This window comes from Mobula birostris, chromosome 26, assembly GCF_030028105.1.
Source record: "Mobula birostris isolate sMobBir1 chromosome 26, sMobBir1.hap1, whole genome shotgun sequence".
Lineage (NCBI taxonomy): Eukaryota > Metazoa > Chordata > Chondrichthyes > Myliobatiformes > Myliobatidae > Mobula > Mobula birostris.
The window spans coordinates 45,992,277-46,004,172 of record NC_092395.1 but is presented as its reverse complement, the minus strand read 5'-3'; the positions used below and the strand labels follow the sequence as shown (position 1 = coordinate 46,004,172).

The window sequence follows — 11,896 nt, the reverse complement described above, 5'->3', positions numbered from 1 at the left end:
ATTTTCATCAGACACTACCAGTATTTCCATGAGGTGCTGAATGAAGCATGTGTTGAAAGTCCGTATTAAAATATCATGTTAAACAATTATACTTCAAAAATTCAAAGCAAGTTTATTATCGACGTTTGTATGTTACCAGAGTCACACTACCCTGAGATTCATTTTGGTGTGGACATTCATGGTAGAACAAAGAAATACAATAGAATTAATGAAAAACTGCACACAAAGACTGACAAAACAACCAATGTGCAAAAGACAAACAGCAAATCCTAAATAAATATTTAGGCTGTACCCTCCAAATATCCGGACCTGCATCTCGGTTTTGTCGTACTACCTTACTTTCCATTTTTCTAACTTTTCTATTTATGATTTATAATTTAAATTTTTAATATTTACTATCGATTTGTAATCCAGGGAGCGGGAATTGCAGAACCAAATATCGCTATGATGATTGTACGTTCTAGCATCAATTGTGTCGTGACTATAAAGTATAAAGTATAAAATATTTAGATAAATAAATAAACAAATTGATTGACAGATAGGTAAATAATACAGAGAAGTTGAGTTGTAGAGTCCATAGGTTGTGAAATCAGTTCAGTGTTGGGGTAAATGAAGGTCTCCACACCAGTTCAGAAGCCTGATGGTTGAAGGGTAATAACTGTTCCTGAACTTGGTAGTGCGCAACCCTAAGGCTCCTGTACTTCCTTTCCAATGACAGGAGCAAGAGGAGAGTATGGCCTGGATGGTGGGGGCTTCGATGATTGATGTCGCCTTCTTGTGGCAGAGTTCCCTGTTGATGTGCCGAATGGTGGGGAGGGCTATTCCTGGTATTGAGGCACCAATGAACAGGGTCGTAACAGGCCACAGAGGGTTGTAAAGTCAGCCAGTTTCATCGCTGGCATAGCCAATCCTGTCATCAAGGACAGCTTGAACAGTCAGTGACTGAAGAAGACAGCATCTATCACTAAGGACCCTCACCATCCAGGGAATGCCTTCTCTTGTTCCTGCCTGAAGACTCACATTCAACAATTCAGAAACAGCTATTATTATTTCTTTTACTTTGAACTATTTATATATTTTGTAATTCATAATAATTGTTATATCTTTGTGCAGTATTTCTACTGCAAAACAACAATTTCCATGTCCTAAAAGCAAGAAATGACAGGAATAATGGAAGAGCAATGCACAATGTCCTAGAGAATCTCAGTAAGGGAATAAACAGTCGACATTTCGGGGTGAGACCTTTCGTCGGGACTGGAAAGGAAGGGGGCAGCAGCCGAGCGTGGGGGGCTATGAAGGAGTAGAAGTTAATCAGTGATAATAAACTTGCTCTGATTCCGATAGTGGCAACAACATGCCCTTCCTGCCGATAGTTGGCGCTACAGCCGGAGGACTGCGCTGGGGGAGGGATCACGTGACGCCGTTGCGGCTGGTAAAAAGCCGGAAGTTGCTATCAGCGGTCCTTTCTCCATCCGCCGTCCAGCGAGGCGGATAGAAGCCGGAGCTTGACTGCCGCACAATCCACCGCAATCCGGCAAGATGGTGAGTCGCCGGCCGCCCGACCGGCACTGGACGGACTCGGGGCACTGCCTGCGGGGTTTTTACCGGCATATTGTCGGCAGATACGCTGGCCTGGAGCCTCTTCAGCGATGCGGGCCACCGGCGCAGGACAAAGAAGGGCAGGCGGCGGCCCGCCATGACGGTTCCCGGCTCTCCGCACTGCCGGAGGTTGTGCGGGTCGGGCCGGGTCCGTCGGCCGCTGGGTGCGTTTGTGCGTCATTGGGAGGCCTCTCTGCCTTCTCTCTCTCCCGCCCCCCCCCATCTCAGACGGACCTCCGGCGCAGCCGCAGTGCCGCCACCGGCGTTGGTTGGGGTCGGTAACGGCGGCGGCGGCGGCGCCGGCCCGCCCGCCACGTGGAGCGCGTTCCGCTCAGGCGTTTGTCCCCCTTGTGATGCCGGGGGGCCCCACCCGTTCTCCCCGTACCCGCACTGCGGCCGCCGGCTGCTTCGGCACGGCGCGGCGCGGCAGGACGTGGCCCCGGCTGCGACACCTAGCTTGACTTCGCTTCCAGTCTGAGTCATCCCCCGGGGGGGGGGGAATTGCCCGTGACGCTATCAACCTGATCGGGATTGTTCAAACCTGCCGCTTGCCCTCGAATGCGGATTGAATCCCGAGGACTAATCATGGTATGTTATTACTGTCGGAGTGACGCGTTCGACATTTCTGTAACGTGGCCGGTTTGTGGATTAACACTGGCGCATCGCTGTCATTGCAAATTCTCATTTCGGCTCGTATTGAGAATAAATGCTGTTTTGGGAGATTGATTTGGCAGCCTGTCTGCTTTTTGATTACTTAATCATATGGCGAGAAACAGCACTGTCCTTGGTTTTGGCTTGAGTATGAAGCAATCTTGTATACTGGTCTGTGCCTCGGTAACGCGGTTAGTTCAGTTCTGGATGTTTATTTTCTCGTCCTTCAGGTGAACTTCACAGTAGACCAGATCCGTGCGATCATGGACAAAAAGTCCAACATCCGGAACATGTCCGTGATCGCACATGTTGACCACGGCAAATCCACCCTCACTGACTCTCTCGTATCGAAGGCTGGAATCATTGCTTCTGCTCGGGCTGGTGAAACCAGATTCACTGACACACGCAAGGATGAACAAGAAAGATGTATCACCATTAAGTCTACGTGAGTAATTTGGAATTTATTTAGTGAGTCACCGTTTGAGATTGCTGCCTTTTGTCGGTGTTCTGTTTTGGTATTAAGAGTTCTGAAAGCTGGATCAACCTAATCTGGTCATGACCTTGTAATGTCTGGGGGGAAAAAACATTGTTTTCGATGTTTAATCCTTGTGCTGGTGTACGTGCTAGTTCCACTCTACAAGAATTTGTAGCAATCGGCAGCAAGTTCAAGTCTAATTGTCATTCAACCTTGCATGAATGCAGCCAAACAAAATGGTGTTAGTCTGGGACCAAGGTGTAAAACACGGTCCCAACAGTCACACAGAGCACAAGGCATCTAACGCATAAAGTAGCAAGCACATATCGGTATAATAGTCATGCTGAAAGTTTAGTTCAGGGTCCTGAGTAGGACTTGCACCATTGATTTGGATTGTGGATCAAGCCACAGGCTAATTTATCTCCATTAAGCTGCAGTCATTTTGCAAATTAGTTTCCCACACTAGTACAGAATCTTAACAATTTGACTTTTTGTCTATACAGTGCTATCTCCTTATATTATGAGCTCAAAGATCAAGACTTGGCTTTCATTAAGCAGTGCAAGGATGGCAGTGGCTTTCTTATCAACTTGATTGACTCACCTGGACATGTTGACTTCTCCTCTGAAGTGACAGCTGCTCTGCGTGTAACTGATGGTGCTCTGGTTGTGGTGGACTGTGTGTCTGGTAAGCTATTGCTTTGAGCAGCTGTGTGGTTGAAGTTTTCAACCCTCCACAAGAGGAAATCCGTTAAAAGTAAAATTTGTAAATCATCTTGTGGCCAAGGAATTGGGCATATATCTTCTAAATGCAGGGGGTACAGCATGAATGTGGCTGAAAATTCTCAGAAATCTCAATTTGAGTTGTGGCTCCGTGTAGCCTTTAGTGTTCTGTCACTTGATGGAATAGTTTCAAACTCACCATATTGTAAACACATGCTGAAAATCCATGGTGGGGTGCACAAAATGCTAGAGGGACTTGGGTCGGGCAGAGTCTGTGGAAATGAGTAAGCACTGGAAGTTCTGGGCTGAGACCCTTCAAGACTGGAAAGGAAGGGGGATGAAGCCAGAATAAAGGTGTGGGGGGGGGGGTGGGAAGCAGATTAGCTAGAAGATGATACGTGAGGCCAAGTGGGTAGGGAAGGTAAAGATCTGAAGAAGGAATCGAGTTGGAGAGTAGAGTGGACTTGAATGAAATGGAACGGGGGTGGAAAATTCTTATTGAAAGAAATCAATATTCCTGCCATCAAGTCAGAGGCTACCTTGCTCCTCCAACCTGGGTGGCTTAGTCATGGCAAAAGAGGCGGCCATGGACTGCCATGTGGAGATGGGAATTAAAATGATTGGCCACTGGGAATATCCATTTGTGATAGATGGAGTGGAGGTGCTCGAAAGTAGATGATTTCTAGATTCAAACTTTGTGTGAATTTGAGCCTGTCATTTAAGTTGGCATTGTTTCTTGTTCCCAGGGGTTTGTGTGCAGACTGAAACTGTACTCCGCCAGGCAATTGCTGAGCGTATCAAACCTGTTCTAATGATGAACAAAATGGACCGTGCCTTGCTGGAGCTGCAGCTTGTCCCGGAGGAACTGTACCAGACTTTCCAGCGCATTGTGGAAAATGTCAATGTCATCATCTCCACCTATGGTGAAGATGAAGGTGGTCCCATGGGCAACATCATGGTAAGAATAATTTACACTATTTTTCTCTTGCTGTTATCTGTAATGATATGACTGGCAATGAATCATTAGGTGCAATACTAAGTGCCAGCTGCAGTCCTGCTCTATCTTAGCTCCACACTTTGAAAATGTGGTAAAAAGACTATGCCTTCACTTCCATTTTAGTACTCCTGATTGCTGTCATTCTGACTAGATAATTCTTATTCTTTAAATATTGACTTTATAGTTCTGACTTTTCCCCATTGAAATTGCCTTTAATAAAATGCCTTCTCAGCTGTATCACATTTTGTCTCATTGTTAGTGTCTGAACAAAATCAGCTGAATTGCAGAATACTTTTTGCTCGAGCTGTAACGCAGTAGATTGTACATCTAGCTGCTTCATGCCTTCAATGTCAATGTTCTGCTGTCTTCCTATTTTAGAACTTTCTTTTCTGTTATTTGAAAAGATTGTCCACAGGATTTTGCAACAGAATCTCATCTGTACCTTTCAAGCTGGTTGACAAAATAAAAGCATTTGACTTGGGTTGGGAGCTGGCCAATATGTACATTAACTTCTACACTCTGGTAACTTTCTCACATGTATATACTTTGTACCTTTTACAGTTGTGCGTGGCAACTGGTTACACAATGAATGTATTATTCTAGCAGGAACGGCTGTCTACATGAGCAGTGTCTTTGCATCTTAGTTTATTTGGCACTGTTTTGTATTGCACAAGATGGGTGTTTTGGCCTGGCATATTAGTACAACCTCGGCTTATCTAGCTGTTAGTGTGCTGCTGTTTGGAGTTCAGTCCCAAATGTAAGGAGCCTTTATGTTCTCCCGTGGAATGCTTGGGTTTTCTGTGGGTTCTCCTGTTTCTTCCCACAGTCCAAAGACGACAGGTGGGTTAATTGGTCATTGCAAATTCTTTTGGTTAGGTCGGGGTTGAATCAGGGCTCTCAGTTGTTGCTAGGGTTGTACAGCTTGAAGAAACTGTTCTGCAGTGTATCTCTAACTAAAATAATATGACTGTGCTGGGTCCATGTTTCAAATCCTTACCTTCCTAAATGCTTATTGAATATAATGATAGCTCCTAACTCCTCCACATACTGTGGCATAGTTCCACGTAGGACTGTTTAAAAAGTGGTGCTTTAAAACTTACACATCCTTCCTCAGACCAATGCCCTCTTATTTTTGAGGTCCCTACCATCAGGAAAAGGTTTAGATTATCTATCCTATTTGTGCCTCATCTGGTATCTCACTAAAGCAATCTTGAATTTCCATTGCTTTGATTTTCCAGGTAGATCCAATTTTTGGAACAGTTGGGTTTGGTTCTGGACTTCATGGCTGGGCCTTCACTCTGAAGCAGTTTGCAGAAATGTATGTTGCCAAATTTTCTGCCAAGGGTGAGGCTGCCCTCTCTCCAGATGAGCGTGCCAAGAAAGTGGAAGATATGATGAAAAAATTGTGGGGTGACAGGTGAGTTTCTGTGGTTTGGGATTTAGGATTTTGTGTACATTAGGCATTTACAGCTGGAGGTGCTCAATTTGTAAAATAAAATTATAATAAAGTCTGATTGAAATCTCTAGTGAAGCCTGAGATGCAGTGTTGCCGTTTAATGAAAATGGTGTTTTAGAGAGACTGGTACATGGTTACTGTGGTCAGATTAGTAGAATTGTGGATAGCGGGGGGGGGGAGCATTCTTGTTACCTGTCCTGAGTTCTAAATTTTGCAGTTTCCCTCTATTGTGCCCCTCTGGTATGGGAATTAGTTCTGAAAGCTGAAAAGGTGTACTGTTGGCTGTAGATTAACAAGCTTTATTTCTGTACCAGGTATTTTGATCCTGCTGCTGGTAAATTTAGCAAGTCAGCCAGCAATGCTGATGGCAAGAAGTTGCCCAGAACATTCTGTCAACTAGTCTTGGATCCCATCTTTAAGGTAGGATTGCAAATTAGGGCATGAGAACAAATGGACCGCGCATTGAGCTGTGTGTGATGACTTGTTTGCGTTTTCTTCACTTTGACCTGACTGTTAAGTGATGATAACTCATATCTGATGCTCAGTTTCCTAATTGATTATAAGATTTGTAGCCATTTCAATGATATCAAATTAATCACTGAATGGAAGCAAGCATTGCACTTTAGACCATAGTAGTATAAATTTCAAGTAACATTGGGTGTTTTCTTTCCAGGTCTTTGATGCAATTATGAATTTCAAGAAGGAAGAGACTGAAAAATTGATTCAGAAGCTGGATATTAAACTGGATAATGAAGATAAAGGGAAAGAGGGGAAACCTCTATTAAAGGTGAATAGCTCTCCCACAGATTGCACTTTGGTTTCCATCTCACTTCACTCCATGCTATGAGTTTGAGATTCATTTTAACTATTATCATTGTTTAGGAAGTATGTTTCATGTTCTGGCTGCTAGTTGTATTTTTAAACTCAAAACATTTGATTTGATTCCTCTTAGTAAAATATTTATCCATTGATTTGTTATGTTGTCTTGTGCAGGCTGTGATGCGTCGTTGGTTGCCTGCAGGAGATGCTCTCCTGCAGATGATTACTATTCACCTTCCATCCCCAGTCACTGCTCAGAGGTACCGCTGTGACCTTCTCTACGAGGGACCTCCTGATGATGAGGCTGCCATGGGTAAGTAAAATTGTCAAAGATGTCAGAGGCTTGTCAATTGTCCAGTAAGTCAACTGAATAAACAAGTTGTCTATAGCTGGTGTTAAGGTCACGAGGGCACGAAACAAAACGTTCAAATGGTAAGCCAACTGATTCTGAAACTTCTCCAATACCACTGGCTTTCTCTCCTAAGCACCCCAAATTTTTGTTTTTTCTTTTGCAAACATCTTTGTAAATCCTCTCAATTTCCTAATTTTTAATGCACTTGGCAGGTCTGTTTGCAGTTCTTTGTATTGGGTCTTACTTCCCATCATATTAAATTTTGTAATGAACCTTTCTCATAATCACTAATTAGTGCTGCCTATGATGTACTGTTAGCTACCTTGTTGGTTCCATTCTTATTTCTAATCTGTAATCAGAGATAATATCAGCAGTTTTGTTTCTACTTGCGTTATCAAGGGATGCATCACTGCTTAATTGTTATTTAGCTGCTAGTTCATGAGACTTGAACTACTGATAATCTCTGTATTGATGAATAGCTTGTCTCTGATCTTGGAGAACAGTGACCACCTAGTTCATGCACATCTTTGAACACTGGGCTTGAAGGCTATTCGGTTCCTCATGTCCAAAATGTGTTCCCCTTGAATTTTAAATTGGTCTCCACCTTGCCTACATTCTCAGTCTTCTTTTGGATTTTATTTCTGTTCCTCATTCTGGTCTCCTTTGTGATTTCTGCTGTGGCCTTGATGGCTAAATCTCTCAACTTGATTCTTTGCCTCTCAAGCCATACTTTTTAAGATATTCCCAAATCCTTTCCATTCGCCCTAATTTCTGTGTTTCGTCTCCAATTATGTAAACTTTCTGGAAGCTGGTTGTAAAAGATGCCAGCTACATTAATAAGTTGCCTTAACTCTAGCTTCAGTTGTAAAACCTTAGACTTCAGAAGTTGTCAACTTTGCAGATGGCATTTTGGAGTCGAAGGATTAAACTTTTGTTCTTTTGAAGGCATCAAGAACTGTGATGCAAAGGGTCCCTTGATGATGTACATCTCCAAGATGGTACCCACATCTGACAAGGGCAGATTCTATGCTTTTGGCCGTGTCTTCTCCGGTGTTGTCTCAACTGGTCTCAAGGTCCGAATCATGGGCCCTAACTACACTCCAGGCAAGAAGGAAGATCTATATCTGAAGCCAATCCAAAGGTTAGTGATTTGGGCTCTCTTTTTCTTGCTTTTAAGTAGTAAAATAAATTCTTTTAGCTTTAAAATTTGGCATGAATTCAGCGGGCAGTCTATATCATATTAAATTAAATGTAACAATCAGCTGGAGCATGCATTGGCCAAATTAAGAATTACACAATGGGGTAGAGTTTAATCAAGAACAAAAACATTAGAGGCTGGAGATGGATCTACCACAATGTGCAGTAATTTTGCAAGTATTAGACATTTACCTAATTATTCTCCCTTGCAAAACAGAACCATTCTGATGATGGGTCGTTATGTAGAGCCTATTGAGGATGTGCCTTGTGGAAACATTGTGGGGCTTGTTGGTGTTGATCAATTCCTGGTGAAGACTGGTACCATTACCACTTACGATCAAGCTCACAACTTAAGAGTGATGAAATTCAGTGTCAGTCCTGTTGTACGGGTTGCAGTTGAAGCCAAGAATCCAGCTGATCTGCCCAAATTGGTTGAAGGCTTGAAGCGTCTTGCCAAGTCTGACCCAATGGTGCAGGTAGGTCCTTCACATAGTTTGTGTTTTTTTGGTTGAGGATAAATAGGTAATATGCTAAGCCTCTCCTTGTTTGTTCAGTGTATAATTGAAGAATCTGGTGAACACATCATTGCTGGTGCTGGTGAACTTCATTTGGAAATCTGCCTGAAAGATCTTGAAGAGGACCATGCTTGCATTCCTATCAAGGTAATGCCTGTGGATTAACAGTATGATTAATATCTTTTATTTGATAATTTGGAGTTCTCTAATGTTGTATCTTTTTGCCGTAGAAATCTGATCCTGTTGTTTCTTACCGTGAGACTGTTACTGAGGAATCCAACGTGATGTGCTTGTCCAAGTCTCCCAACAAACACAACCGGCTGTATATGAAGGCACGGCCATTATCTGAGGGCCTACCAGAAGACATAGATAAGGGTGAGGTCACTGCCCGTCAAGAGCTTAAGCAGAGAGCCAGATATCTTGCTGAGAAATATGAGTGGGATGTCACTGAGGCACGCAAGATCTGGTGCTTTGGACCTGATGGCACTGGTCCAAATATCCTGGTTGATGTGACTAAGGGAGTCCAATATCTAAATGAAATCAAGGATAGTGTTGTCGCTGGATTTCAGTGGGCAACCAAAGAGGTGAGCTTATTTCAGACTTGGTACAATACTGTTAGAATTTGTTCATTGTGCTGTGCTCAAGTATGAGGCTCGTGCAGATTGTGCAACCGGTATTTTCAATGTGAGTTTTGGTGTTAACAATCTTGCTCCTTCCTAGGGTGCTCTGTGTGATGAGAACATGCGTGGGGTACGATTTGATATTCATGATGTAACCCTACATGCTGATGCTATCCACCGTGGTGGTGGTCAGATCATCCCCACTGCCCGGAGATGTTTGTATGCCTGTGTCCTGACTGCCCAACCTAGAATCATGGAACCTGTCTATCTGGTTGAGATTCAGGTACGTTTACAGTTTGATTTGTGGGATGGGCAGGAATCAAAAGTGCAATGTGTTCATTAGTGATCATTTAGATGCTGATATTCATGACGTTAGTGTGCTTAACAGTATTCACTCTTGGTACTAGGCTTTATAGAGGTTCCTTGTGACTTGAGATGCCTGTAAGAACTAAACACCTATAACTGGGTTAAATCTGTTAATTTAGTCTGCCCCTATCCGACGATAATGAAATAGCATGTTCCTTGTTTGATTTGTTAACTAGGTTAGTATTTTCAAATATTGTACACTTGTGGTTTTAGCATGTGATTCCTTTCATTGCAGTGTCCTGAGCAGGTGGTTGGTGGTATCTATGGTGTACTGAACAGAAAACGTGGTCATGTCTTTGAAGAATCCCATGTAGCTGGCACACCCATGTTTGTTGTTAAGGCCTACCTCCCAGTAAATGAATCATTTGGTAAGTTTATTTTGTCTACCTGCAGACATTAAGCATTTGTTGAAAGTGGAAAATAATGGTCTTCAGCACAGCAGGAGTCATCTTGCATTTTGGGATTTGGAAATTTCCCATTTCTTATAATTCTTGGCTAATTTGACCCCATCCCCTTCTCTCACATTGAGGGCTGTTATTAATGAAGAACAGGCAGTTGTTTTAATATGCTACATAAAATTTAAGCTTTCAAGGAAAAGTTTGATTTTTTTTAAAAAAGAATTGAACTGGGCTTGGCTAAGCCTGTTTCTGCTATTAAAAAGTGATAATGAATTAATCTAAAATGAGCTGACATTTGTTTCCTGCCCAGGTTTCACTGCTGACCTGAGATCCAATACAGGCGGCCAGGCATTTCCACAATGTGTCTTTGACCACTGGCAGGTTCTACCTGGTGACCCCTTTGAATCAACCAGTCGCCCAGCCCAGGTTGTGGCTGAAACACGCAAACGTAAAGGTTTGAAAGAAGGCATCCCAGCTCTGGACAACTTCCTGGATAAATTGTAAAGTTCAGCTGCACATCATTGGAAATCTGACCAACACACCGTTGAATGGCTTTGAACTAATTAGTGAAGTTAACATTGCCAGATTAGATATGGTGGTGTATTGTATTGTACCTTTGCAATGAGATTCACTTTAAACAGAAAATGGACATAATACCGATAAATTAAAAGAATGTTTACCTCATATCTGGGTTTTTCATTGCATTGCTGTCAGAAATCATCCTGTGCCATGCTAGCTATATATGCATTCATTACTTTTCATTTCATGTGGTAACAACTTGTTACCTGTTCTAATATTTATCCAGTGCTTGAATATTAAGCTCAGTGCTTTGAGTTGGGGTATTCCAATTCAGGGTCTACATCCTGACCACGAAACACTAGGCCAGTATGGTATGCACAGCAAGTTTGTACAGCAGTGGACTTCATTGAAAGTCATTCTCACCAACTGAGACTGGGGCCAATGTGTATGGCGCCTTAGAAGTGAGTTTGACTGTTATTAATATTGTGAAGATGAAAATGCAATAGATTGTATTGGTGGTATGTAAACAATAAACTTTGCTACAATTGCAGTGATGTACTTGCGAGTCAGCTTTGCCTAACTTTCCTATCTGTATTGCCCAGCTTTTCTTTCTAGTGATCTCATTGAGCTTGTGAACCATTTAAATGTGCTGCTAATGTCTAAGAAATGTCTTTTCTATCACTGTTCTGCTCTGGTTTAAAGTTCCCTCCCCTAAACATGATCTAACGTTGGGTATTTTGAATTAAGTGGTAGTTCAGTGTAACTCTTCTCAGTAATGACAGGTTGCATATATTTCTCTTGCTTTAAGCTTTGTTCTTGCTTCTAAGTATGGCATTTGAAATTAATTTCATAGAATGTTTTCTACGGTGCCATATCAGCTTTCCCAGTTGGCAATACGTTCACTGTCAGTTACACTTGCACTTCATGCCAGAAATGGGTCTTTATAGTGTTTCCAAGGGTAGCTCTAATCTTTGGATAAGGTATTAATGAGTGGAACTCCCATCTGTTGGGGACTTGGCTTAACAATTCCCATAACACTGTTAGTGGGAACTTGCTGTGTGTAAGTTGGCTACTGTTTCCTAAATAAGTGTTTCATTGGCTTGAAAAGTGGGGCCTCTGTGCAGATGCAAAATGATAAAAGCAGAAGTTCTAATCATCTGAGGAATTCTTCATTAAAGAAGAATTAATTTTATTTTCCCAAGTGAAATTTAC

At 42.5% G+C, this 11,896-nt stretch overlaps 1 protein-coding gene across 1 annotated transcript; it reads left to right on the top strand.

The window, feature by feature from the left end:
• Positions 1–1,439: 1,439 nt before the first annotated feature.
• On the top strand, positions 1,440–10,849 carry LOC140188344 (elongation factor 2). The gene is made up of 15 exons (XM_072244511.1): positions 1,440–1,542; positions 2,481–2,695; positions 3,229–3,410; positions 4,192–4,403; positions 5,681–5,859; positions 6,213–6,318; positions 6,572–6,685; positions 6,892–7,030; positions 8,015–8,210; positions 8,484–8,742; positions 8,821–8,928; positions 9,012–9,365; positions 9,502–9,684; positions 10,003–10,135; positions 10,476–10,849. Exons 1-15 carry the CDS (start codon positions 1,540–1,542, stop codon positions 10,667–10,669), a joined length of 2,577 nt encoding a protein of 858 aa, XP_072100612.1. The 5' UTR covers positions 1,440–1,539; the 3' UTR covers positions 10,670–10,849.
• The last annotated feature ends 1,047 nt before the right edge of the window (positions 10,850–11,896 follow it).

What these genes read in the sequence shown, in the direction of transcription:
- LOC140188344 (XM_072244511.1), top strand. An exon ending in TATCTGAAGCCAATCCAAAG is followed by an intron (nt 8,211 to 8,483) that starts GTTAGTGATTTG and finishes CTTGCAAAACAG; the next exon opens with AACCATTCTGATGATGGGTC. An exon ending in TTCAGTGGGCAACCAAAGAG is followed by an intron (nt 9,366 to 9,501) that starts GTGAGCTTATTT and finishes GCTCCTTCCTAG; the next exon opens with GGTGCTCTGTGTGATGAGAA.